The sequence below is a fragment of the Tigriopus californicus genome, chromosome 11, assembly GCF_007210705.1.
Source record: "Tigriopus californicus strain San Diego chromosome 11, Tcal_SD_v2.1, whole genome shotgun sequence".
NCBI classification, from domain to species: domain Eukaryota; kingdom Metazoa; phylum Arthropoda; class Copepoda; order Harpacticoida; family Harpacticidae; genus Tigriopus; species Tigriopus californicus.
The window spans coordinates 5,405,863-5,430,040 of NC_081450.1; the positions used below are offsets into that span (position 1 = coordinate 5,405,863).

A 24,178-nucleotide genomic window follows, 5' to 3' on the forward strand; every position below is an offset into this window, starting at 1 on the left:
CTCAAAAGTACGAGTGACCTTTCATAATTTGATGGAGTCGTCATCTTCCCTTCTTGCTTCAATGTTCCAATATTTGATGGCTTGCCAATGGTATTTCTAGGACACCAGTCTTTAAAAAGATTTCAAAAGCATATACTCAATATTCAATATGCTCAGAGGTCCAAGGTACAGAAAGAATATAAATAGCATGGTTTAAAACACCTAAAATTGTGTTTTAAAGAATGTTGTTTACCTTTCTTAAATTGTTCATGCCCATATCTCCAAATTCAAACTTGTTTCGTTTTGGTCCTCTGATTGCAAAAAGTGCCTCTATGTACAATTTCAATTTCCTTGTTTTCCCAAGCTTGTGGGGTAGCGCATAGAAGGGATGGCACAAGACCCGATGTTTTGAAATTAAAATTATCGGTGTACTTTACAACGTTTTGGTACAATACCTTCTCTCGCTTGCCTTGAATTCTGACAAACGACGACAAATACCGATTGAAAATCCAAGAAATGCGTTTTGATTCCATGATAACTGATTTTTGTTCTGGCGATTTGCAACCCATCAAATAATAAATTAATCTTTAATGAAAACCCATTTCGAAAAGAAAAAGGACAGAAGAAGTTAATACAGCTTTCCTAACCTTGGGTCAACGAAAGGCTTTGTCCTGACCGGATTAATCATTTATGCGCCAAGAAAGCGGGGGTGGGAAACGAAGCAAGTGCCATAAGTTGCCATTCTAAATATTCAAATACTGACTTACGGGATAAAAGCTGCCCTGAACCTCAAGTTACACCTTTGTTTGATTGTCCTGTCCTGTTCATTTCTTATCTTGTTACAGTCGCCCATGTTTGATGGGAAAGTGCCCCATTGGTACCATCTCAAATGCTTTTTCGGACGCAATCGACCCAAAGCTATCGGCGACATCGAACACTTTGACCAAATGCGATGGGAAGATCAGGAGGCGATCACGTACGTTCATTTCACATAAAGGGATTTAAATCTGCCAATGATAAAATTCTCTCCCCGCAGGAAAATGTTGGAGAATGCTCTAGCGGGCAAGGGTCCGTCGGGTGGAAAATCGGGTAAAGGAAAATCGGATAATGGCACGCTTCAAAAGGATTTTCGAGTGGAATATTCAAAATCCGGAGGGGCGGCCTGTCGTGTTTGCGAAGTCAAAATTGGCAAGGTGAATTCGCACACTGCCAAAAGAGTCGATCGGCATTGTTAAGCATGTACATTTTCTATATTAACAGGGTGTGGTTCGCATTGGCAAGAAAGATTATGAATCTCAACGGGCTAAGATGTATGGGCCTTATGACCGTTGGCATCATCTGGATTGCTTCGTCTCCAAACGAGATGAGCTGGAATATTTTGACGGCGGCGAAGAGTTGGCTGGATTCAAAACCTTGTCCAAAGATGACCAGACTCTCCTCAAGTCCAAGCTCAAGAAAATCAAAGAGTGAGTGCTTGAACACCTTTTTTTTGACCAGCAGATATCTTTGCAAGTCGCTCTTGAAAAATTGCAGAAAGCGAAAGGCCCAGACTTCTACGGAAGAGCCCAGTACTAAGAAAGTGAAGACCGAAAGTGGAGAGGACGACGACAAGACCAAAGAGCAGATCAAGAAGCAGATGAAGAAACTTTATTACTACCGGGATATGCTTGAGAAAGAACTCTCCAAGGGTCAACTTCAAACGCTTCTGGAGTTCAATGAGCAAGAAGTCCCAACTGGGCCCGACCGCGTAAATATAGCCTTTTATTTGAAGGTTACTTCATACGTGAACGCTTTGTTGAATAACCGTTAGATGTTGGACCGATTGGCTGATATCATGATGTTTGGGACCTTGGAGCCTTGCTCGGAATGCAAAGGTCAGTTTGTATTCCGAAGTGGAGTGGGATATCAATGTACGGGGAACATTTCCGAATGGACCAAGTGCCAAGTCAAGACCAGTGAGCCGAAACGTCGTGAATTCAAACTACCTAAGGTAAAGAAAGGACTAGCTTATTGTTGCGAGTCGTTGACCTTTTGATTGGGGCGATGTAGGACTTCGTGAAAGAGTTCACCTTTTGTAAAATGTACAAGAGCAAAGTGGGACAACGGATCATTCCTCATCATCATTCGACGGTGACCCCTTCAAAGAGTTCCAACGGAGCAGCAAGTGACAAGCTGAAGCAACCTCTAGCCAACCTCACATTTGTATTGGATGGGAAGATTGATCGAGCCAAATTGAAGGCCACCATTGAAAGTCTAGGAGGAAAGATCGGAAGTAAAGTCACCAGTTCCACCGCAGCCGTTGTTTCCACTAAAGGTGAGATTCAGATTTTAGTCCTGCACTTCCTTTGCTTGATGAACTTTTTTCTAGCCTTGATTTCTCCTATTTTGTTCGCTAACTCATCATTTCTATGGTCACTTTTGATAGCGATGTTTTGTAAAGCGTTAAAGCGGTAAAGGGCGAACAGATTTATTATTTGACAAAATATTTATTCCAGTTGAGTAATGTTTTGCTAGTTTTGTATAATATTGGTTATGGGTTGAAGGGGGCCGTACGATTCTAACGAGGACAGACCAATAGTGTTGAGTGTGCTCTGACTCGAGCTTGGACAAGTGGTGTCAGACGATTGTGAATCGGTGTTATTGGTGGTGTTCCCGGAGTCTTGCGGATAAATGGACCCACTCAGAAGCATCTCTTGGAGCAAATTGTCTATATGAGTAATGCCGTACGTCTTGGCCATGTTGATTTGGTCAATCATGTGCCAAGTGATGGATTGAAGACTGGGCAGTGTGAGCAAGATCTTCCCAAAACGTCCTCGCGTGTCGTATTGCCGATCGGCGATGTAATCCTCCAAATTGACCTGGACCTGATACCGCAGCTTCTCGATCTTGTCGATATCGGTTAAACCGCGAGCATACGGATCGAAAAACACGATGGCCTTGAGACAGGCGAATTCCGTCTCGTCGATTTGAATCTCCTTGAAAGGACCCACGAGTTCGTTCATAACCCTCATTCCAATGTGTCTCACCACTGTGTCCTATAATAAAAAGATGGATTCGGAGCGATTAGTTGAAATCGTTTGTCACCAGGCATGAAGAATGAGAAACCCAAGGAAGTTGTGCGCCGCCCGCCCTTGTCTAGGAACTCACAAAGGATCTAATATTGATCTTGGCGTCCTTGCCCTCGCGGTCTGACGAGCGGCTATGTAGTACCTGAGTCTCATTGAGCCAGGGATTGCCCCAATCTTGCGGATCCTTGGGAATGATCATGTCATTGCCGAGAAGTAGAATATCCTTTAAGTGCATGGATCGTCTTGTAACACCCAAGAGAAGATGTTCGCCCGCATGTGCTCTGAGAAGAGCTACCTAAAGCATGGGCAACTGGTTAGCTCTTTACAACGCTCCGATAAGCAATCCAACCAATGGGGATTTTACCTTACCTGGTCGTCAATGCTAAGTTTGCTGAAGACTGGGATGTGCTTGGCCCATTCCACCAAAATGAGAAGTTGCTGCTTCATGGAGTCGCCAATGTTAGAAATGGAGGCCAATTGTTTATTCGAGATGTCCAATTCTGCCAGCTGATCTTTGGGGATCACGTCGTAGCCTTGTTGACCTTGACGGGACAATTGCTCAGCTGTTTGCAAAGTCTTCACCGATAACCCAGCGACTGAAATATGTAACCAGTTCATTTTCGAAATCAATATGGAAATATGATGCGTTTGCTTGGCAACTAAACGATGTCCAAGTCTAAGATGTTGTCCAATCGTATTTTGTGGATCCTTATCAAGCTCTGCCGTAATGCCTCCAACTAAAGTCAGACGATAGGTTGTATGTTAAATTGTGTATAAATCATCCAATCATTCAAGATATTCGATTTGCTGTCTCAATCTCTATCGACTTCAAATATAATTTGAGTTGTAGCCTACCCAGATGGCCAAACGGAAAGATTTGTTTAGCCTAATGGAGGCTCCCATAAAAACCGTTTCATGATATCCTGTGGATTCAAGAAATACTGGCCTCTTCAGACGGTGTTCAAGAACCACCGTAGTTGGGTTGTTTTAACCTCACCAATTATCTTATCTCTTCAAAGTCTCTGTCATTGAATGGTTGGATTGATGTTCTAACACATCGTGCTATCGTTTGTGTTGTCAAGAAAGGCACAAATATTATTGAAGGTCAACTTACTAGCTTGGTTGCTGATCTCCGTTTCCGATGAGCGTTTCTTAGAGCTGATGCGGTCACGCTCGTGTTGAACGGCATCCGTTTTCATCCCAGCCTTCATGCATTTACTGAGACGGCAATATCGACATTGGTTCCGCTTCATTTTTGTCACATGGCAATTCCGATGAAACCGACACGTGTATTGTTGCTGTTTCCGGACGGATCGACGAAAGAAGCCCTTGCAACCGTCGCAAGAGGCAGCCCCGTAATGTTTGCCAGTGGCCTTGTCTCCACAGATGGCACAATACTTGGGCAGACCCGGTGTCCCCGATCCATTGTCTTCATTGGAATCTTCGTCGTCCGCTGGCAATGGAGGGCTACTTCCCAAGTCCAAGTGCGACGATGTGGATTGGTGGTCCATGGGTTGGATGAGGTATTCCTCATGCGCGTGACCCTCGCTGATTACCGTCGGCATCAAACTGACATTGGTGAGCACGCTGTATGTTCCACCTTGTGAGGTTGTGGTCAGAGACCCACTGGAAGTGGGCATGACGAGGCCCGTGTGTTCCATTTTGAGCGTGGAGATGGGACTGAGATGGAGGAGCTCGCTCATCCTGGAACACCATGATTGGTACTTGACTCATGTTCACATATGAAGTGACCATGCCTGGTCACATGTGGTTCGGTTACTGATCGTCGTACATTGTGTTAAGTTACCTTGCCTCTTCCCGAGGTGAAGGAAGCAGCGTGTGAATCAAATCCTGACGCAAAGAGTTCGAAGGTTGCCGGGCTCAATGTCCAAGGCTGCAATTATCATTGATAATGTTGCCGGTGTTGAAGAGGACAGGGGGATTTGGCCTGGATTACAAGGTTCCAAAGATCAATGAAGAGAGGATTTGAATCCCTGAGAGTTCATCTTTGACCGTCCAACTCTCAAAGTCCAATAGTGACTCGTCGTTGATTCACACATCGATTTGAGGAGTCAAGGAGTTCGAATGCTTAAAGCTAGAGATAATCTAAACGCTCTCGCTCAATTCATTCCCCACGAGCAGAAATCTTGTGGAAAAGCTGGGAAAGCAACTCGGTGAACGAGATTGTGGGTAGCGATGCGAAGAAGCTCGAGAGCAAGCTCATGAACAAGATCCTCCACCAAACGAGTCTGTCCTATCTTCAATACTGTAGACATGGAAGCAGTATTTGGGCCCAGTACTTTTGTCCAAAGTGAGGGATCTCGTTCACAAGTTGGGGAACGATGGATACCGGTTTCGGAAACGTTCCCACTTCTGAAGAAACGGTCAATCTCAAGCTCAATATACATGCCAAAACTGAGGTCTTGGATGCCGTCATAAAATCAAAAAGATCTGGTGATAAGTTCAAGTATAAGTGAGGTCATTTGGAACTGTCGCGTTTAAATTTAGTTCAAAACCCGTTCGCCCTCGGACAAAATGTCGTCGTCTGATCATGTATCGATGATATGTTTACTTAACGAGCATGGGGGTTTACCGTTTCCCTCCGTATATGATCTGAATTGTTGTGAATAGATGTAGATTCAAAATCAGTTGATATGGTGTGATTCCGAGCCCGAAACAGAGCTTGCCTCTTAAGAGACGAATTGGTTCCTCATCATTTTCATACTTTATTCCACTCTGGCGATCGTGAGTATGTTGAGACATTGCAAGTCCATGTATACAGATTATTAAATGTAATGAGATTTAAATCCCTCGAGACCTGTAACTTGACGTGTCAATGCTCGTAAGAGTGACTATTTCTTGTAACCTGTTGACTTAAGATATGGTCTTATCTCAATTTGTCTTGAGATTTTCTTCCTATCGCCTATGTACTCGTGTATGTGACAATAATCGGAGTGTTCGAAACTCCCATAGCCAATAAGATTCAAGTGAGAGCTACTGCTCTTTGAGAGAAAACATATTTTACTCTTTGCACCCAAACTAGAACATAGATGTTTTAATTGTTCTTGTTATGTGTCGGACGCACTCACTAAAGACGGCTGCATTTCACATTATCAAGAGGCTTAGTAACAACACTTTGACTTTATTGTGTTGTACAATAAATTGAATAATGTACGACAGTAGACAGCCTTGGGCCAATTAAAATGCGTTAAACAAGAGTTTTTAGTGCGCTCATTCTTGAGGATTTCCGTCCATGAAATATTCAGATGCTCTTTTCTCTCAGTAGGCCCCCTTTTTCAGTTTGGTCACCATATTCCTTAGTTGTGGGTACACACTAATGTCGATTGGAGGTGAAGACCTGCGTTTCAAAAACCAAACTCTCTTAACATGTCCAACCTCAGAGATGCATTTTACAGCTCTTAATTGTCTCTGGAAACAAACAATCGACAGTGGCAGGAATTTGGCCCATAGCCTAATAAAGGTTAGAAGGCGCCACCAAATTTTCGCATAAACATGAACCACTGGAAGATGGACTGGGATGCTAGGGGTCGTCAATAACCTTTTTGAGAGTGAGTTAACACCTTTCGTTTTCTTTCAAATGAGACAGACCATAGGTCGCCACAGTAAGGTGTTTCGATTTTCAACTTGATCCAACAACTACATCAAAAGTTATGCCCTCTCAAATGCCAGGGAATAAGTCGGCAAAGAATGAACATAATCTTCCTTTAAAAAGGTACCATAAGAAGGCTGGTTCATTTATTTTGTGTAAAGTTATGTAGTGAACTTTAAAGGGACTTAACTTTGGACTCAGTCATTCGATTTAGCAGAGAATTCCGATACGAAGTAATGATGACCGGGGGTCAGTCTTATTTGAAGAAACACTTAATTCCGAAGTGTCAATTAGCGACCGCAGCATCATCGTCTATGTTCCAGTAATTCATAAGCAAACGAACGATATATCAATAAAAAATGGTATAGCGGATGGAAAAAAAATATTCTGCCTCGTCTTCGAATTGTTCTGTGGTTTTTCAGAGGCTGTGGCCGCCAAGGGTCGCAAGATGATGAGTGCCAAAAGTTACCAAGTTCAAGTGATCCCCGAGGGATTCTTCGACGAGGTGAAACCCGCTGAAATATTGGCCGAGATCCAGAACCGATCCATTTGCACGTGGGGATCCGATGTAAGAATTCCTCTCGTTTGCGCCTCTTGTTCACTAATGTTCCAGGAATGACGTTTTGTGTGTAATCTTTACTTTAGCCAAGACAACGTGTCCAGTCCATGAAAGAGAAATCAAGTGGATCAAGTAAGTGCCAAGCTCCAAGTGAGAAAGTCCAGATGCGTTTATGCGAGTGATCTCATCATGAGGGAATGCAAATGTAAATGATTCCTGATCAAACATCTAACACCTTTTCTCGTCATCGTCTCATTTCTCAGATATGTTCATTGCCAAGGATCTCCCCAAAAGTATGAAACTCAAACTCAAGGGAGGCGCTTACGTGGACCCCGAATCTGGTTTGGACCACAAAGCCCATGTTTTGAAGAAGAGCTCGGCCTTGTATTCCGTGGTCTTGGGGGCTGTGAACATTCAAGAGGGCAAGAACTCGTACTACAAACTTCAACTTTTGGAGCATGACACTAAGCCCAAGTGAGATCCAGATGTCCATAGCTTTTTTTTTCGCCCCTTGGCATCATGATTATGGATCCGTATTATTTTGCTCTAGATGGTATGTGTTCCGCTCCTGGGGTAGAGTTGGCACCACGATTGGCGGCACCAAATTGGAAAATTTCACTCTTCGTGAAGATGCCATTCGTGATTTTGAGAGCCTCTATGTAGATAAGACTGGGAACGAGTGGCGAAATCGAGATCAGTTCGAGAAAGTAGCCGGAAAGTTCTTCCCCATGGATCTCGATCTTGGTCAAGATCAAGAGGACATTCAGAAACTGGAGTTGTCCAAGTCTCATTCGAAATTGGCCAAACCTATCCAAGCATTGATTGCCCTGATCTTTGACATTGAAAGCATGCGACAGGCCATGCTGGAGTTCGAGGTACGATAAAACATCAATGCCATCTTTTTGTTTTGAGATGGGTCATATCAATGGTTACTCCTTCAGATCGATTTGACCAAGATGCCCTTGGGAAAGTTGAGCAAGAAACAAATCATGCATGCCTATGAGATCCTCACCGAGGTGAAGGGCTTTTGCGAGGACAACTCGGGCTCGGAGACCAAGTTCCTGGACGCCTCCAACCGATTTTTCACCCTGATTCCTCATGACTTTGGAATGAAATCCCCGCCGATCTTGAACAGTCATGAGGAAGTCAAGACCAAGTTAGACATGTTGGATAACTTGTTGGAGATCGAAATCGCCTTCAACCTGTTGCAAAGCGGCGCTTCGGAGAAAGATCAGGATCCGATTGACGCGCATTACGCCAAGCTTCATACCAAATTGGACGTCTTGCCAAGGGATTCAAAAGAGTTCCAGATCTTGGAGCGCTATGCTCTCAACACTCATGCCAAAACTCACAACACGTACTCGCTTGAGATTGTGGATGTAAGAACAAATTGTAAATGGCAAATTCCTAGCCGGATCGCATCGACAGTTTGCCCTCAATTTGTTTTCAGATCTTCAAGGTGAAACGGAAAGGCGAATCTGAGAAGTTCAAGAAATACAAGGATCTCCACAATCGAATGCTCCTCTGGCACGGATCTCGAACGACCAATTATGTGGGCATCCTCTCTCAGGTAAAACTTGAAATGATACGCCTTAGACATGTCTTCTGGTCACAGTCAAGAAAAAGATGTCAAGCAAATTATGACAAAAAGTTCACTGATTGGATCCTCCAGTGGATTGCTTCTTGAAAAACCGTAGGATCTCGCCTCATTTTTCTGGGGATTGAATCATAGATACTTGCCCATTAGTGATGTACCCAAGTACTGTTGAAATTTATTATAAATTTACTAGCAACATTTGACTCGAAAGTATGAATTGATTAGTCAGTACGATTCAAACCATGATTCTCATTTCAGGGCCTGAGAATTGCTCCGCCCGAGGCGCCCGTAACGGGTTACATGTTCGGCAAAGGCGTCTACTTTGCAGACATGGTCTCCAAATCTGCCAACTACTGTAACACCACACGAACCAACAACACGGGTCTCCTCATGCTCTGCGACGTTGCTCTTGGCGACATGTAAGTCATCGTGGCCATCTATTCGTTAAGATTGGAAATTGAAGTACCATTTTTGTTGCTTCTTTCAGGTATGAACGAACCCAAGCGGATTACATTGAAAAATTGCCTGATGGTAAACACAGCACGAAAGGCGTGGGTAAAACCGAGCCGGACCCCACTCAATTTGAGGAGATCGACGGTGCGAAGGTGCCCACGGGCAAGGGCGTGCCAGCCAAGAGTAAGGCGAACACGACTCTCCTGTACAACGAGTACATTGTCTACGATACGGCTCAATGTAATATTAAGTATCTCTTCAAGATGAAGTTCAACTATAAAAAGTATTAAAGGCCCGGATGGGCGATTTCGTGAAATGTATGATGATCTTTTTTTCTTCGTTTTCTCCGAGATGTGAGTGTATATTATAAGTGTACTTGAAGAATGAGCCCCACACTCTTCGCCCGAAACTACAGGGTTGTCAAGAAATTTTGTGCCAAGCCTCTGGATACGTGCTAGAATCGCATTATATCTTCGCTGAAAACACTTATACTGGCCCTAGGGTTCAGAACTTCGTCCATGTATCAAATAAACAGTTTTGCAACCATGAAGATTGCTTCTGAAAAACATGAATTAGCATCACTAACCTCGCGTCTGTCTTAACTATGTAAATATCAAGTCCCTTGTTCTTGATTGTGAGGCCACCTTTCAATTCAAATCTTTTTCTTTATCTTATTCAATTTGCGCTTCAAATTGTGTCATTCTGAATAGAAAGGATGCAAAATTGAAAATACCACATTTCTTGCTCTTTGAACGACGTTTAAGGCCACTAAGTTTCACATAAACAGGCACGACAATTCAGTGTCTTGGGTAAGAAAATTCATATGGCTGTCATTTGAAGGGTTAGACATGGAAAAGTGAAGAATAATTAGTGTCTCACATACGAGGGGTATGTCACTTATATTCTCTACTAGGTTCATATCTTTTATAATTATCAAAATATTGATTAATGATCATTGAAAGTCAAAAGATCTCTTTAAAAGATAACTTTTCATTGTTGCAGTGACAAACTAGAATTCATCTGGTTATTTTCAAATTTAAGAATTCGTTACTGTATTCAACTAGCCCCTAACAAAAATATCGCGGGGCAAAATGGCAGACCAATATGGTATCATAAAAGCTTTCGTAAAATCGGGGAAAACTGCAGCGGAATGAAACAACTTTTTTAAAAGAGGGCTGTTGAGAGGGTGATACATCATGTGTAATGGTTTTATTCAAGACATTGCGAATTTAAAGCTGGGCAACAAGGCCCCAGTCAAAGCCAAAGCCACCAATGGCAACAAGAGGACAATGATTGTTCTTTTCTTGGACTACGGGGGTCTAATATACGATTTTATTTTCCTGAAGGTGTCAGTATTAATTCCTTTAACTACTCTCTTGAAAAGGCTTTTGATGCAACTTGTGTTGCAAAAAAGACCAGACAAAATTGTAAATGGATGGGTTCTCTACCAAGGCAATAGCCGTCCACATATGAGCAGAAAAACGGAGATTTTCATTGCCAAGAAAAATGTAACATTATAAAAGCATGCTCCTCACGATCCTGATATGGTTCTGTGTGATTTCTTGCCTTTCCCCCAAATCAAGAAGAACTTTGCTGATCATTATTTATGCGTCTCAAAATGAGCTGGAAGTTATCTTGCAGGGGGTGCTAAGACAGGTGTCGGAGAATGGCCTTTTATTTACATTTCTGAGTTTTGTTAAAAGATGTATCAAGTGATCAGGATTGGAGGCGACTATGATGAAAAATCATAAAAATAAAGTTTGCTTGATCTTGTACGTATCATGAGTTAGTTCTTGAGTACCGGTTTAAGTGGCATACCCCTCGTATAAAGAGCGCTAAATTGTCAAATTTTGCTTAACGTCAGTTTTAGGCGTTCTTGCTTGCCGTTTTTTCCACAGAGTATCCGGACAACCTTGCAGCTCCTCAATTTTCCTTGGTATGGTTGACCAACAACGATTTGCCTGATCAGAGCAGAGCTTAGATTGCCAATTTTTGCGGGCTTCATTCTCGCTACTGATCATGGGATCCCCAGCAGTTCAAGATGAAAAAGTGAAATAAGCTTTCTATTCATATAATAACTGACCCCCCCCCAACGAATTAGTGTTGATTCCATGTTTCGAACACGTTTTACGTCAAAAGAAAAAAAATATCATCTGAAACTATTTGTTTATCATAATCGATTTAAGTAATCGGCCGCAATATGGGACATCAGTTGTTGAGAGGTGACAAGTAACAATATAAGCCTTGGTGAAAGTTTGAACACGATTAACTTTAGGCTTGATCTATTTCCACAAGCCAAGTCACAGACAAAAGTAGTTCGGAGCTCTTCTTACGTAGCATTACAGCTTGCCCGTTGTTTGCTTCATTCATGGAATTCTTCCCCAAATCTCAGAGAAGGCGTCACAAATTGCTCTTATTGAAGGAACATAATACACGTGAGAGTTTTGTCATACCAAACCACGGGTATCTTTCTCACTATCGGGGCCCGTGGATTGATCAGTTTCGTAACCAATAAAATTCATTTGAAAGCGCGTTTCTAGGGAATCGACATGTCCCCATAAACTGATGGGTGAATCATAAACTTCTTGTTCACTAAAATAATCTGTAAGTCGCATCACCTATGAAAATACTATACTACGACATAGCATCAAAACTATGATTTCAGTTCCTGAATTCAGTGGCACTGTAGTTTCACCCGCACTACTTGTTCTCACTCGTCTTGGCGGCCAACATGGTCGACGGGGTCTTATCAATGCCCATGAGAGCTTCAGCGATCCCAAAGTAATACACCATCTGAGCAATGCCAAAGAGCGGCGCAATCACAATCATCCGACAGAGAGCGCCTTTATAAAATGCAGTCGGGCCTTCCTTCGTCCAGATCTTCCGGTAGGCATCGAGAATCCCAGAATAGGTCTCTTCACTGGCCCCTCGGTTCAACAACTGTAATCGGGTCTTGACCACATCCGCCGGATTCACAAAGAATGCCGAGAACGATCCGGCCGCACAACCCGAGATGAACGACCACCAGAACACGGATTCGTTGGATCCGGGCTCTTTCTTCGGCCCTAGGCGATTCAAATTGGCAAACAGGGGGAAGTAGCACATGGAGAAACTCACATCCCGGAGCATGGTGGCTCCGGTGCCCTTGTACAGGCCCAAAATGCCTTTGGTCTTCAACAGGTCCTTGGTGATGGACAAGGCCGAGATCTTGGGAGCGTTCTTGTTGCCTCCGGAGGTACGGCCGGAATCCTGAAGCTGGATTTTCAACAACTCCATGGGGGTGGTGACCACGATTTGGCACAAACCCGCCGATCCACCCGCCAACATCTCCCTTTGAATGGGTAATCGACCATCGCTGGTGGTCAGCTTATGGCGGAAGAAATCATTGGCGGCCAATTTGATGGCCTGCAAACAATCAAAAGAGTGAGGATTGATATCAAGATCAGAACGAAAGCTGGTCGAAAGTTATTCACCATTCATCGCTTCAAGTTAATTATAAATTGTTGACGCCACTCCCAGCACTAGCATAATGTATAAAGAGAAATGGCTTTGGGTAATACAACGATCATAGGTTACCTTTTCTGGCGTGATGAGCAAAATATTGACGGCGGATCCACGATACATGCCCAAATAACCTTCAGCCCTGTAGGTCTTCCGAAAGCAATCCAACATCGAACTATAGGCTTTCTGGCCATCAGGTCCCACCTACAACACAATCAACTGTAGGTATCAAAACGATGGAAAATGAATCGACCCTCAGACAACCTCCTTACCGTCTGATTCTGAAGCCGCGTCTTCACTAAATCCAGTGGAAAGACACACGTGACCCCGATGATTCCGGCAATCCCGCCATTCACGATCTTGGGCAAGAGTGAGAACTCCTGAGGCTGCTTCATTTTAGGCGCGGATGCGTTGGAGGTCAACCCCATGATGATAATGATGATGATGATTTTCAGACAGGTCGATCGATCCACTTAAATGTTTGGTGCGAACGTCTTCCTCAGTTCCTCCACTCAACAGCTGATAGGACACCAACTGTTTCACATGTCCAATGAAACAGGTTTCAGAGGGAAGAACAGGCCCCTTCTTCCATCTTCTATCTCTATCTAAAAAGCTTCTAGAAGAGGGTCGAGATCTACTTTTCTCATTTTCTCACGTGCTGGCCCAAGGCTCAATCGCTCACCTTGGTGAAGGCTCGATTCAGCTGTTGTGGAACAGAAAAAGGCCGAAGAGGTTGTTGGGATTGGCTAATGGTTGACAGAAGGAGTTGGTTGGTTAATTAGGTCGTTTCAAGAAGGTTTGTTAAAGTATTGGTCAATGGCCTTGGATCGCTTCCGTTTGTGGGAGGACGATTCGCCGTCTAGTGGGCGTTTGTTCCCGGATATCTGAGCGATTTCTTGACGATTTAAACACTCGTCGATGTGGGCGTTGACTGCCGGGTCCAAATTGGGCAATTTCTCGCGGCAAATGGGACACGCCACATTTGCTGGACCGGAAGAAGAATGGGTCATTGCTTCTTGGGCGTTAGAGGGAACAAGTCCATCTTTCATGAGATCCAAAGCCATACATGAGTCAAAGGTTGAAGGCTGAATGATTGCTTACCGAGTTGTCCCCCTTCAATCTTTGAACATCAACGTCGTTATGTTCCTTGACCGTTAAAAGAAAATGGCCAACAGGATAGTTCATTATTATAGTATAAAATCTAAGACCATGTATGGCCCAAGTTGCCCCATGTATGGCTTTGCATTTGGGGCAGTGACGATCTCACCGTTTTGGGTGGAAATACACCTTTCGTCATCGAGTTTGGCCTTTTTGCCGGGCTTGGGCGACGCCTCGGTTGAGCCCTGACTTTCCCCGCCCAAGAGACATGAATCAAGATGACGATTAAATTGATTTTGACTCTGGGCCTGAATTTTCTGGCCGCAACTGGGACAGTCAAACACGCTCGTTGTGTCCTTTCGTTTCTTGCCCATGTATGCGGCAATGGAGGTCTGTCCAGCACCGGCAGATTTGTCGCTCTCCCACCCACTCATCCGCACCCCCATGAGCCGCAATTTCAACGGCTTGGCCTGGGTGTTGTCCATAAAGAACTTGAGCAAGCTCTTGGCAACAACTTCGATTTTATCCGCCTCAGCCGTGGCTTCCAGCAAGTGCTTGACCTTGGTTCGCACTTGGAAGTCGTGCGTCTTGACTTTCAGGGTCACTGAACGGCCTTGAAGACCGTGCTGAGTAAGCTCTTGAGCCAGATCCTGACACAGAGAGGTGCATATTTCTTGGAGTTCGGACACGTCACTCGTGTCTCGGAAGGTGGTTTCCGTGCTCAAGGACTTGCGTTCTCGCTCGTTCCAGTCCGACAATCGAGTGGATCCGATCCCAAGGGAGATCCGAATGAAGGAGTGGTAGCTGATGTCACTGAAGAGGAGTTTGAGAACGCCTCGTTTCTCGTACAAATCCTGACATGTGCTCACATGCACGGCCTTCAACAATTGCTCCGTGACGTTGCCGATCCCGCTCACTTTTCGAATGGGCAATGGATTCACAAAGGCCATGATTTCCTCCACATCCGGTGGCAAATAAAACTGACCATTGGGTTTATTTTGATCCGAACAAACCTTGGCTAAAAGAGATCTTATATATAAGATGTATACTAAATGTGGATGTCTTAGGCAGAGTTAAAGTAATTTGGAAATGAGAAATAAAGTTAGGATTTTTTTTCAGTTGTGACTGTCAGTCAAAATTAGGGTTGCGAAAGCGAAGTAAACATGTGAAAATTGTTTAATTTTCATTTTGCTGCTTGTTAGCAACAAATTAGTGAATAACTCTTATTTCATGGGCTCAATCGGTGCCATAAACGAAAAAATATCACTTCAAACCTACAGCTCAGCTACTCTTTAAAAGGCCTGGGAGTACTGTTATCACTCACTTCGTAGACTTAACAATGAACAAAAGGTCGGCAAAAAACAACGAAAATCCTTCAGTTTTCGGTAAAAAATCGCGACAGAAACAACTTTTCCCCCCTAAAGGTTGCAACTCAGCTCAACCCAAATCAATCATGATTCAGACCTCTAGTGAAAAACAGTTAATTTCTGTAATGCTATTTCCATCTAAAATCATCATCAATCCCAGTAATTAGTGTCAGTTTTAAGGCGGGGCAAAAAGGTAAGAATAACGGCATGAACCTTAGAAACGCTAGATTTGTCCTGTTTGTCAGCCAAAAGTTGCAAGTCCCTCCTCCGATAGAGTAATAGTATTATATGTTTTTCGTTATTAACCATTTAACTCTGCAAAAGACATTTCGAGGACAAACGATACCCCAATTCATGCCACGATTGACTTCATATTCTGTCCTTACCCAACATGGTGTTGGGGGCAATGCCAGCACTGGCCGTTAACGTGGTCTGGGCCTCGATTTTTGCCCGTATTTCCTGCACCACTGGCCGGGGATCTGGATCCAACCCGCGTTGCCTCAGTTCCTCTAAATGCTCCGTCAAATCCAAGTAGGCCTCGTCTAAAGACATGGGGCAAAAATTGGCATCGTACTCCCGGAACACGGCTCGTACTTGACGGCTGACCTCGTGGTACTTTTCAAAGTTCAAAGGGACCAAGGTCAGCTTTGGACAGAGCTTTAGACCGATGAACCCAGGCATACCTGCCCGTACCCCGAATTTCCGGGCCTCATAATTCGAGGTGGATAACATGCCTAGCGACCCAACCGCCATGGGCTTGGTCTTCAAGGCCGGTTGGTCGCGCATTTCTACCGCCGCATAAAATGCATCCATGTCCACGTGAACAATGGTGCGTGATAAATCTCGACCCTGGCGGAGCTCGGCTACCAATTGGTCAGCTTGGGTCTCAGCCTGTTGAATAGCGGAGGCACTGAGACCTCCATAAGACCCTTGGATCTTCTGGACCTGTTCCGTGATGCGAGTCTGGCTTTTGAGCTTGGCTGCGTAGAATTTAGACCCTTGGGAGTGGGTTTGAATGATGGCATCGATCTTGGTCTTATCCAAACCTTCCATCCCGGCTTTGGTGTCGTTCAAGGACATTAAGGGCACGGCCTTGTTTGCGTCTTTGTTATGCTTGTCCTCCATGTTGCATATATTTAGCCTGGAAATGTCAACGGGTGATCTTCTGTTTAGCTCAACTTGATAAATGGCATGGCATTTAAAGGCCAAAAGGAACGGAGCACTACAGTGATATTTGTCATGATGTTTAGGCCTCCCATCAGGCCTATGCCGAATTCACAATGAATCCAACAATCCCGCCAGAGAACAACAGACGAGGTTCCCAAATAAAAGAGCAGGCTGAATTCCGTCTCGAGAAAAAAATAAAACTCGTCGGACATTGACATTCTTACTTTTTTCGTTAGAATTTCTTGGTGCTTGTAGAGTATGTATTTTGGGAGTAGTGCTGAACATCATTCACATCATGAATGACTTATTTATTTCTGGTTGCAGTAACACGAGATATACAGTTTTAAATTTGTATGGTTCCTATTGATCGATCTTACGGATTAGTATATTCCACGTCGCAAAAAGATATGTTTCACAATGTCTTTGTTGCTTCTTTGGATTCATATTTGTTATTACTGAGTAGATAGGTCCCAGGCCTTGATTATGCTCTTTACTTTAGCTTTGCTTTCTTCCTCCCTGCCAGTTTTATTTTCCATCTTATGTCATATAATTTGCATGGAGACTGGTCGTATAGAGCAATGAAATATATATTTAAACCCAAAATGTGGGCTTGAGAAGTGAAAAAAAGCGTTAAAAATGGATAAATCGAAAGAATTGACAACAAACGCAAAATTAATAAGAGCTGAAAAAACCATTTGGAAACCAACAAGACTGCCAAATCGAAAGAATTTGGAACGGTAACCTTTCTATTTTTGAAGTATTTATTTCCCCAAGCCAACATTCCATTGAATAATTCATAGACAACTGAAATCTGGACTGCAATGACGCCGCCGACAAATATGTCAGATGTGAAGGACTTGAATTGTAAAACTTTAGTTAAATGCAACATTTACCCAATTCAGACAACTCTTACCGCTCCATCCACGTTCACATGTTGCTTTCGTTATTCTTTTATCGTGTTTTGCATACCTCAAAAGGTATTTAAGCACTGGTTAATTTTATTTCCATCAAATCCATTTGTAAGTAGGTTTCTCTCTCTCTGGGGGGGCCCCTAAAGACTTAGCCGAGGTTCAATCACAAAAAGACAGTATGTGCTTGATTGCTTGTTGTTCACCATCTGGTAGTATGTACTTCACTTGCTTCTGTTGTCAAAATGTTTTGCTCATTTTGGCAAATGCCATATTTGTTACTTGATGAATGTCTGAATGGCGGCGTGGTGACATGTACATAAGAGTGTAAAAACAAGGCGTGTTGAAACAGGGATGCAACTGGATAGAGCTTGGGTCTGGATGAGGCAGGGCCAAACCAGACTTGCTTAAGCGAAAAACCCAAAATATGCATGAAAACACGAAATATGGTATTTGCGAATAAACCTGTTTTTGCCATAAAATGGATAACGCATATTTTGTCTGTCTCTGGTGATAATTTTCAAAGTTCCATGCAAAGTTAGGTGGTGGATAAGACTTTTTAGAATGATTGGATATGTAATAATAATTTACTATCAAAAATGTCGATAATTAATAACATATTTTGGCCCAAAAAGAAACAAAAGTAATGAATAAGTAAAACAAGGTAATATTTGTATATCAATAAACTTCTGGTAGGAATGGTCAAGATTCCAGTAGCCGGGCAAAGGCCCTGGATTGAATCCGTTCTTGGGTTACTGAGAGTAATATGGCCCTGAACGGAATGAAATTCCGCTCAATGACATTTGGGTCAACTCTTTTGAATACTCGACTCGTAGATAATGGAGTTAAAGATATTGAGCAAGGCTCATCAAGATTTAGGTTTAGTCCTCCAAAATAATGGAACGTTCGATGAGCATATCCAGTTGAAGGTGCGTAAAGCTTTTCAATATAGACATATAACTTTTTGGTCAAGAGCGACCAATTTGACTAATCTAATTTGTATACTGAAAGGTTGTTCATCGAAAAGCCTAAATCCAGAATTTGTTGTATCTAGAGCAATTTTCAAAGCGGCAATACATGCTTTTGTTTGTAACACTTTATCCCGTCCACCCTGTAGAATGAGGTGCAATCAATCAAATTCCGCTAAAACAAATGGACATCCCATCCCATCTGAACATTTTTCCTCCACAAAGAGCTGAGAGAAGTAAGCATATGATGTAGTGATTGATCAGAGCCTATCTACATATCTAAGACCAATGTCACTACGCTATGCAATCGCAGTCACCCTACCGCTGCTACAGCTGATCTTGGTAAACGTATGGATGTGATTAATTTCTCCCCACTCCACCAACGAGCCAAAAGGGGCTGAGACCGACGAGACCGACCTGCCGTGCCTCTAGGCGTCCATCCAGCGATTGAATCCTCTCTCGCTTCGTACACCTGTCCGGACATCCATTCCAACCCGCCAAGGCCATGGCCATGGCCACTACGACGACCAACCCTCATGACCCCGTGGGGGCACCCGTGCAAGATTTCCGATCGGTGCTAAGCCAGAGGCTCTCGGCCAAACAATCCACGCTGAAAGCCACCGAAGATACGCTGCGCCGGTACTCTGCCCCGCACCTCACCACCAACGCCGGTGTGTATGAAGGCAAACCCGGACGATTTCAGCATCGACTAGGCCCGCCGGTCAACGGCGCAGCTGGCCCTAATGTTGAGGGTCAACGGCCGGCTCTGCGTGGGCGCCTAGGACCTGTCAGTGCGCCAGGGGTGCGATTGGCAGCGGGTGCGGCAAGACGCCATAATCGTGTGGTGGGTCCCGAGGATGCGGGAGAGAGCGAGGAGCCCGAGGAGCGCAATGTGGGTGTCAAGAGTGTGCTGAGTCGCGTAGTGATTGAACAGAAATCGCGAGAAGACGCCTTGAAAGAGAAGCAACTGGATAAGAAAGAGGTGCAGCGCAATCGGCGCATGTTTGGCAATCTTCTGGGCACATTGCAGCGATTCCGCCAGGATGAGACCAAGATCAAGGACAAAGTGGAGAAGAAACGTGAGATTGAGCAAAAAATTGACGAGAAAACCGCCCGGGAGAAACAAGAACTTATGCAAGAGAAACGCAATCTTGTGCAAGAGAAGAAACGCCAACAGCATGAAATTCGGGTTATTCAGGTACGATCCGTGATTTAGCCTGGAATAGAGGAACCGTCTTTTAGGTTTGACCTTTCTAGGCGACAAAAATATCTTATAGGCTTGACAGGTCCTGAATTTCAATGAATTCAATAGCATCTTCAGATGTCAAAGTTCAAACCCTTGGACAAGTCATCCATTTATATTCTTGATTTTTAAGCATTTCAGTGAAACACCAGGAGCAATTTTTTACAACTTTATTTCAAATTCGTTTTGACTGTTTCACTATTGGCATTAAGGGCATAAACATTTAGCGACAGGCTTATGAATTTACTTCACATAGATTATTAGATCGACTTTACACTCAAATTGTTTCGCAAACATGTCTAAGTTGTGAGAAGTTATTAAGCTAAAGTTAATTTCACCTGTTTGGTAACAAAGTTGATGTTTGGTATTGTAGGTACAAATGAAACGAGTGGAGCAGTTTGAGGCCTGGGAAAAGGCCAAACGTCATGAGATGAATTCAATTCGCACATCTACCGGACATCCACATACGATCTACTACTGCCCGCGTGAGCACAACGAGCTCACTTTGACCAAGTTGGAAGAGACGATGGATGTGATTGAAAACGAGATCAAGGACATGCGTGTCAAATTCGAAGAGGATCTGCTCAAAATCGACGAAAAGGTCAAAGATTTGACCAAGGACCCAGAATTGGAAGATTTCTATGAAGATGAGCCAGACGAGGACGAAGACCCTCTTAAGCCTAAATCTCAAATTGTGTCCGCAATTGTGGTACCCCCTTCGAATGAATCCACGGACGAGAAGGCCCCACCGCCCAAACGAGTTGCTCCGGCAAACGAAGCCGACCGCCCGAGGAAAAGATCACGCCCAGAAACTAATGAGTCCAACGGGAAATCCCCTCTAGAACAAGATGAACAGATTAAGGTGCCAGAGAAAGCCCCTGGACCAACAAAGGATGACATCAGTGGGGCCAAAAAAGAGGAGACCAGCCTGGAAACCAAGCCCAAACGCGAGCGATATCGCAGTAAATCGCCTTCAACTTTGCGGCCTCGCAGTAAGTCTCCCCTAGTCGGGCGTCAGCATAGTAAATCGCCCGCGGCTCCACCATCGCAAAAGAAACGACAATCGTCGCCTTCACCTCGGACTTTAAAGAAAAAACGCGCCTCATCGACTAGAAAAAAAGTGACTCCGAAAAAGCGAAGAAGACGAGACTCGTCAAGTTCAAACTCCTCCGACTCTTCTGAGTCCGACTCAGACTCTTCTCAATCATCTTACAGTGATTCAAGCTCGTCCTCATCCTCTGATGGCTCAAGAAGCTCTGATTCGAGTGAAGATGAGCGGCAAAAGAAAAGAACGAGCAAGAAGAGAACCACTACCACTTCAACAAGGAATGGAAAGAAAGACCGTAGGAGATCAGACCGAGATCGCTCTTCTAAGAAGGCCCAAGACGTGGATTTAAGGAAGGTGAAGAAAGAGCCCAAGATCAAACAAGAGGTCATCAAGCAAGAGAAGAAGGATTGAACAAATGAACTAATACAAGTGTGTCTGTTGTTTATGTTCCCGTTTCAGGGATGTTGTCTGTTTTTTTAAGGTCTCAAGAATAGACAGATCTCGTCATTTCATTCACTAAATTCCTGACCTCCTTACCGTCTAACTGTCCGTCCATCCACAGGCGCATCAATAGATTTTTATCTAAGACCCGCAGAGCTTGAAGAAATGGATTGCACTTTGAGTAGAAAATCATATATTTCAATCAAATGACTTTTCGCAATTTTTCGTTCATCTGAAACCAACATCAAAACACTCAATTCGCCAAAAGTTCGAGGCTTACATATTTAGCAAGGTATATTGGTAAGGTAAAGTACATCGCGACTACATTTAATTTGTTGCCTTGTATTATTCTCTTGCTGGAAAGCCAGTACCCTGTACAGACCTAAAATTGCACTGAACAACTACCAGGGATTGCCAATGGGAGCTATGCCGCCTCCGGAATTTTTGTACTCCGTCTCGTAGTCGCTCTTATTGCCAAAATTCACGTCCCTCAAGGCTTGTTTGACTTCTAGTTTCTTTGTTTGGCTTCCGGTAGGAGACACGGGCTTCTTGTTCTTGTAGTACCAGTACTCGAAGATCAAGGTTATGATGGCCAGGCCAATGCCCACAAAAATCACGATGAAAACGCCACCAATGTTGTAGATGGAGATTCCCCCACTAGAGTCGTCATCGTCGTCGCAGACCTTCTTTTTCGGGTTCTGGTTCCACCACCGCTCCTTAAGGGTCTCCAGCTTCCGCTGATTGAGTAGCTTCAGAATAGCGTCATTGAACTGATCTTTTAACGGGGATCCCTGTTGGACAGCCAAGGCATATGGTTTACGAGAGAATTCCTCGCCCACCATTTGAAGATCGCAATTGGTCAGCACCTGGTATCGGATGTCTGTGGCGTCTCCGAGAAATGCGTAACCCTCACTGGAAGAGGGCGAATCTCGCACCCATTCTAAAGCCTGATCAAAGGATTGAGGTAGACCGGCCTCCTGCATGCTCTGCCACATTTTTGTGTACTTGTCGCTGACCGGGTAGTCCCATACGGCCAACTTTGAGCGCTCCAGCTCGCTGAGAGAGTCATTCAGGGACATATCTTTCCAAATCTCATAGAATTTGTTTTCAATGTACGCCATGCGCTCAAAGTAAGTCATGGTTGCCGAACCATTCATGGGCGAATATTTGATTTTGTATTGTTTGGAAAGATCCTCCAAGGATTCCACGGGGGTTTCCAAACGGGACACAGTGAGGAAAGCGGCTAAATTGGCCGTGTACGAGGCAATGATGATGAAACCAAAAAGCCACCAGGTTGCAGCCACTAGTCTGCCCGACAAATTTTTCGGCGCCTCTCCACCTCCTTGGGGCGTGAGAGAGGTCATGCAGAACCAGAGGCACTCCTTGAGGTTGAAATATCGCTTCTCATCGTCGTCCTCGTACTTTTCCATATTGTTCTGGTAGCTGTAGGGGCTAAACTTGTCGAAGAGCCACATCAGCAGACTAGTCACGAAGTAAGCCAAAAGAATGCAGCCCCAAACGCTGTCCTCCAAAACGCTCAAGAACTTGAAAAGTGAGGTGGGTACCTTTGGCTTTTTCATCAGGATCGTGATCCCCACCAGATCGTAGTAAGGGACAGTGAAGTCGATTACGTTCTCTCTTTCTGCCATCACGGACAAAGCACCCAGGGCCACATCAGCCTTTTTGTCTACGAGCTCCTTGACCATTCCGTTCCAGTTCATTTCCTCGTCCATGCGGCCGTATTTGGCATCGGGTGCCTCGTACAGCTCAAATTCGAATCCCATCAGCTGCTTGAGTTCGTTGATGAGATCAATACAATATCCGATGAATTCCCCATCCCCCACCCTCTCGACAAAGGGCGGTTGATGCACGACCACCACACGGAGAACAGTGGTGGCAGCCACGCTCCCCAGAGCTTTGCCAGTTTTGTAATTGATGACCTCATTCGGTGAGGACATCCCAATGTCGCTTACCAGGACCAACTTTTTACTCTTCATCTCAAGACGTCGAAGCACGACGTTGACATTGTACTGAGGCTTCCCGTCCATGATCATGAGAGAGGAGGGTGATCCAGCACTAATGGCTGCACTCATGGCTCCCATAAGGTCAATGTCCCGGTCCGTGGGATTCTCATTGGAGAAAGTGGCGCAGGTTTGTTCCAAAGTAACTGGAAGTTTGCCCTCCGTGGTGAGGGCGCTTACGGCTTGAAGGAGCGCCTTCATGGTGGCATGGTAAAATCCAACATCCGTGGGGGGGAGAGTACTGGTGTCCAAAGCAGAAGAAAGGCTTTTCTCACTCTCCAACACCTCGGGATTCACGGAGAGCAAAGTGACCTCTGAGCAATCGCAATTGGCAATGTAGGGATCCTTTGAGACGGCGAACCAGGAGTACTTGATGCCGAACATGTCCATGCTGTTGGCTGCGGCCATATACAGCTTGATGTTTTCCGCTGAACCCACCAGGAATATATTATGCAAATCGATCTCGTCAAAGAATGTCAACTGCCTCTTCATCTCGTCCATAGTCTTCTTCATAGGTTGGATGAGATGTCGAGTGGGGACGTTCAAGAGAAGGGTGCCGTATTGGTTGTACATGTCGAAGGTCTCGTCAAACACAATGGCAGCATTAGTCACATTACCTTCCTCAGCAATGTTCCGGATTGCCCTGACCAAGGTGTGTCCAGGTGGATTGACGGTAATGAGGTATTTCATTTGATTGTCACTCAGCTCGCCCCATTCGCCGTACTTGAGAAAGTTGAAAGAAAGCATCGGAATCCCCATGGACAAGGCCAGGGACTTCAATGCTTCAGTGGATTTCCCACCATAGGTTGTGTCGTAAATTGCCGAGATTGTTTCCCCCACCTCGCCTTCTAGAGCGTTGCAGATATTCGTGACGGATTCAGTGGGATCCTCACCGATGTCGACCTTGATCAATTCTGCCTCTTCGAGGCCCGTCCCTTTGTTGTCATCGAAGATTCGATCCACACTTTCATCGGCGATCTTGTTCCTCATATCGTTCACCCATAAGATCTTTTGTCTTTGAACAAGACCCAGGTTCAGGGTCACCAAGACCCAAAGGCCGCATGTAACCGCATGGGCCCACATTTCAAGATTGGAGCGGGAAAGCAGGTACCAGGGGTCTCTTATACTTCCGTCCTCATGGAAGCTCTAA

General features: G+C 44.5%; 6 protein-coding genes across 15 annotated transcripts in view; 2 read left to right on the forward strand and 4 right to left on the reverse strand.

The window, feature by feature from the left end:
* Positions 1-9,582, forward strand: part of LOC131890589 (poly [ADP-ribose] polymerase 1-like) — a 10,853-nt gene extending 1,271 nt beyond the window's left edge. The window contains exons 2-15 of the mRNA XM_059239961.1: positions 825-955; positions 1,016-1,172; positions 1,240-1,445; positions 1,513-1,726; positions 1,790-1,969; positions 2,029-2,293; positions 7,080-7,225; positions 7,303-7,348; positions 7,480-7,690; positions 7,767-8,091; positions 8,158-8,595; positions 8,667-8,786; positions 9,072-9,232; positions 9,301-9,582. Coding sequence (XP_059095944.1) covers positions 825-955; positions 1,016-1,172; positions 1,240-1,445; positions 1,513-1,726; positions 1,790-1,969; positions 2,029-2,293; positions 7,080-7,225; positions 7,303-7,348; positions 7,480-7,690; positions 7,767-8,091; positions 8,158-8,595; positions 8,667-8,786; positions 9,072-9,232; positions 9,301-9,556 — 2,856 coding nt within the window. The 3' untranslated portion in view covers positions 9,557-9,582. The remainder of the gene's footprint in view (positions 1-824; positions 956-1,015; positions 1,173-1,239; positions 1,446-1,512; positions 1,727-1,789; positions 1,970-2,028; positions 2,294-7,079; positions 7,226-7,302; positions 7,349-7,479; positions 7,691-7,766; positions 8,092-8,157; positions 8,596-8,666; positions 8,787-9,071; positions 9,233-9,300) is intronic.
* On the reverse strand, positions 2,443-6,219 carry LOC131890596 (hepatocyte nuclear factor 4-gamma-like). Of its 3 annotated transcripts, none has more exons than XM_059239973.1 (5): positions 4,840-6,219; positions 4,162-4,751; positions 3,417-3,643; positions 3,127-3,342; positions 2,443-3,014 (listed from the first exon to the last, which is right to left on the reverse strand). In XM_059239973.1, coding segments are annotated over exons 1-5 (1,560 nt in total). In that variant the 5' UTR covers positions 4,842-6,219; the 3' UTR covers positions 2,443-2,489. The 3 variants fall into 3 exon arrangements, with proteins under 3 accessions (XP_059095956.1, XP_059095957.1, XP_059095958.1); XM_059239974.1 differs by having other exon boundaries at positions 4,855-6,218; XM_059239975.1 differs by having other exon boundaries at positions 2,444-3,014; positions 3,190-3,342; positions 4,840-6,215.
* A 1,833-nt stretch (positions 9,583-11,415) lies between the features above and the next one.
* LOC131890599 (mitochondrial glutamate carrier 1-like) lies at positions 11,416-13,347 on the reverse strand. Its single transcript, XM_059239977.1, has 3 exons — positions 13,040-13,347; positions 12,843-12,971; positions 11,416-12,671 (listed from the first exon to the last, which is right to left on the reverse strand). Exons 1-3 carry the CDS (start codon positions 13,193-13,195, stop codon positions 11,967-11,969), a joined length of 990 nt encoding a protein of 329 aa, XP_059095960.1. The 5' UTR covers positions 13,196-13,347; the 3' UTR covers positions 11,416-11,966.
* LOC131890593 (DNA polymerase kappa-like) lies at positions 13,241-16,558 on the reverse strand. Of its 8 annotated transcripts, none has more exons than XR_009374327.1 (4): positions 15,619-16,558; positions 14,035-14,883; positions 13,450-13,809; positions 13,241-13,380 (listed from the first exon to the last, which is right to left on the reverse strand). XR_009374327.1 is itself a non-coding variant. In XM_059239965.1 (3 exons), exons 1-3 carry the CDS (start codon positions 16,355-16,357, stop codon positions 13,556-13,558), a joined length of 1,812 nt encoding a protein of 603 aa, XP_059095948.1. In that variant the 5' UTR covers positions 16,358-16,558; the 3' UTR covers positions 13,241-13,555. The 8 variants fall into 8 exon arrangements, 6 of the variants coding, with proteins under 6 accessions (XP_059095948.1, XP_059095947.1, XP_059095946.1 ...); XR_009374326.1 differs by having other exon boundaries at positions 13,241-13,383; XM_059239965.1 differs by having other exon boundaries at positions 13,241-13,779.
* Positions 16,559-18,625: 2,067 nt separating this feature from the next.
* LOC131890594 (pinin-like) lies at positions 18,626-21,078 on the forward strand. The gene is made up of 2 exons (XM_059239970.1): positions 18,626-19,473; positions 19,892-21,078. The coding sequence occupies exons 1-2, from the start codon at positions 18,781-18,783 to the stop codon at positions 20,975-20,977; spliced, it is 1,779 nt and encodes a 592-aa protein (XP_059095953.1). The 5' UTR covers positions 18,626-18,780; the 3' UTR covers positions 20,978-21,078.
* Positions 21,079-21,183: 105 nt separating this feature from the next.
* Positions 21,184-24,137, reverse strand: LOC131890590 (ionotropic receptor 25a-like). The gene has a single exon (XM_059239962.1). It carries the CDS (start codon positions 24,109-24,111, stop codon positions 21,409-21,411), a length of 2,703 nt encoding a protein of 900 aa, XP_059095945.1. The 5' UTR covers positions 24,112-24,137; the 3' UTR covers positions 21,184-21,408.
* Between the last annotated feature and the right edge of the window lie 41 nt (positions 24,138-24,178).

Coding starts and splice junctions, on each gene's coding strand:
- LOC131890594 (XM_059239970.1), top strand. CDS start 18,781: ATGGCCATGGCCACTACGACGACCAACCCTCATGACCCCGTGGGGGCA. Junction 19,474..19,891: donor ATGAAATTCGGGTTATTCAG/GTACGATCCGTG, acceptor TTGGTATTGTAG/GTACAAATGAAACGAGTGGA.
- LOC131890593 (XM_059239963.1), bottom strand. CDS start 16,357: ATGGAGGACAAGCATAACAAAGACGCAAACAAGGCCGTGCCCTTAATG. Junction 14,884..15,618: donor TGCCCCCAACACCATGTTGG/GTAAGGACAGAA, acceptor GATCTCTTTTAG/CCAAGGTTTGTTCGGATCAA. Junction 13,810..14,034: donor GTGTATTTCCACCCAAAACG/GTGAGATCGTCA, acceptor ATCTCATGAAAG/ATGGACTTGTTCCCTCTAAC.
- LOC131890599 (XM_059239977.1), bottom strand. CDS start 13,195: ATGGGGTTGACCTCCAACGCATCCGCGCCTAAAATGAAGCAGCCTCAG. Junction 12,972..13,039: donor CGCGGCTTCAGAATCAGACG/GTAAGGAGGTTG, acceptor ATTGTGTTGTAG/GTGGGACCTGATGGCCAGAA. Junction 12,672..12,842: donor TGCTCATCACGCCAGAAAAG/GTAACCTATGAT, acceptor GATTGTTTGCAG/GCCATCAAATTGGCCGCCAA.
- LOC131890590 (XM_059239962.1), bottom strand. CDS start 24,111: ATGTGGGCCCATGCGGTTACATGCGGCCTTTGGGTCTTGGTGACCCTG.
- LOC131890596 (XM_059239973.1), bottom strand. Junction 3,644..4,161: donor GGAGATCAGCAACCAAGCTA/GTAAGTTGACCT, acceptor TACATATTTCAG/TCGCTGGGTTATCGGTGAAG. Junction 3,015..3,126: donor AGATCAATATTAGATCCTTT/GTGAGTTCCTAG, acceptor TTTTTATTATAG/GACACAGTGGTGAGACACAT.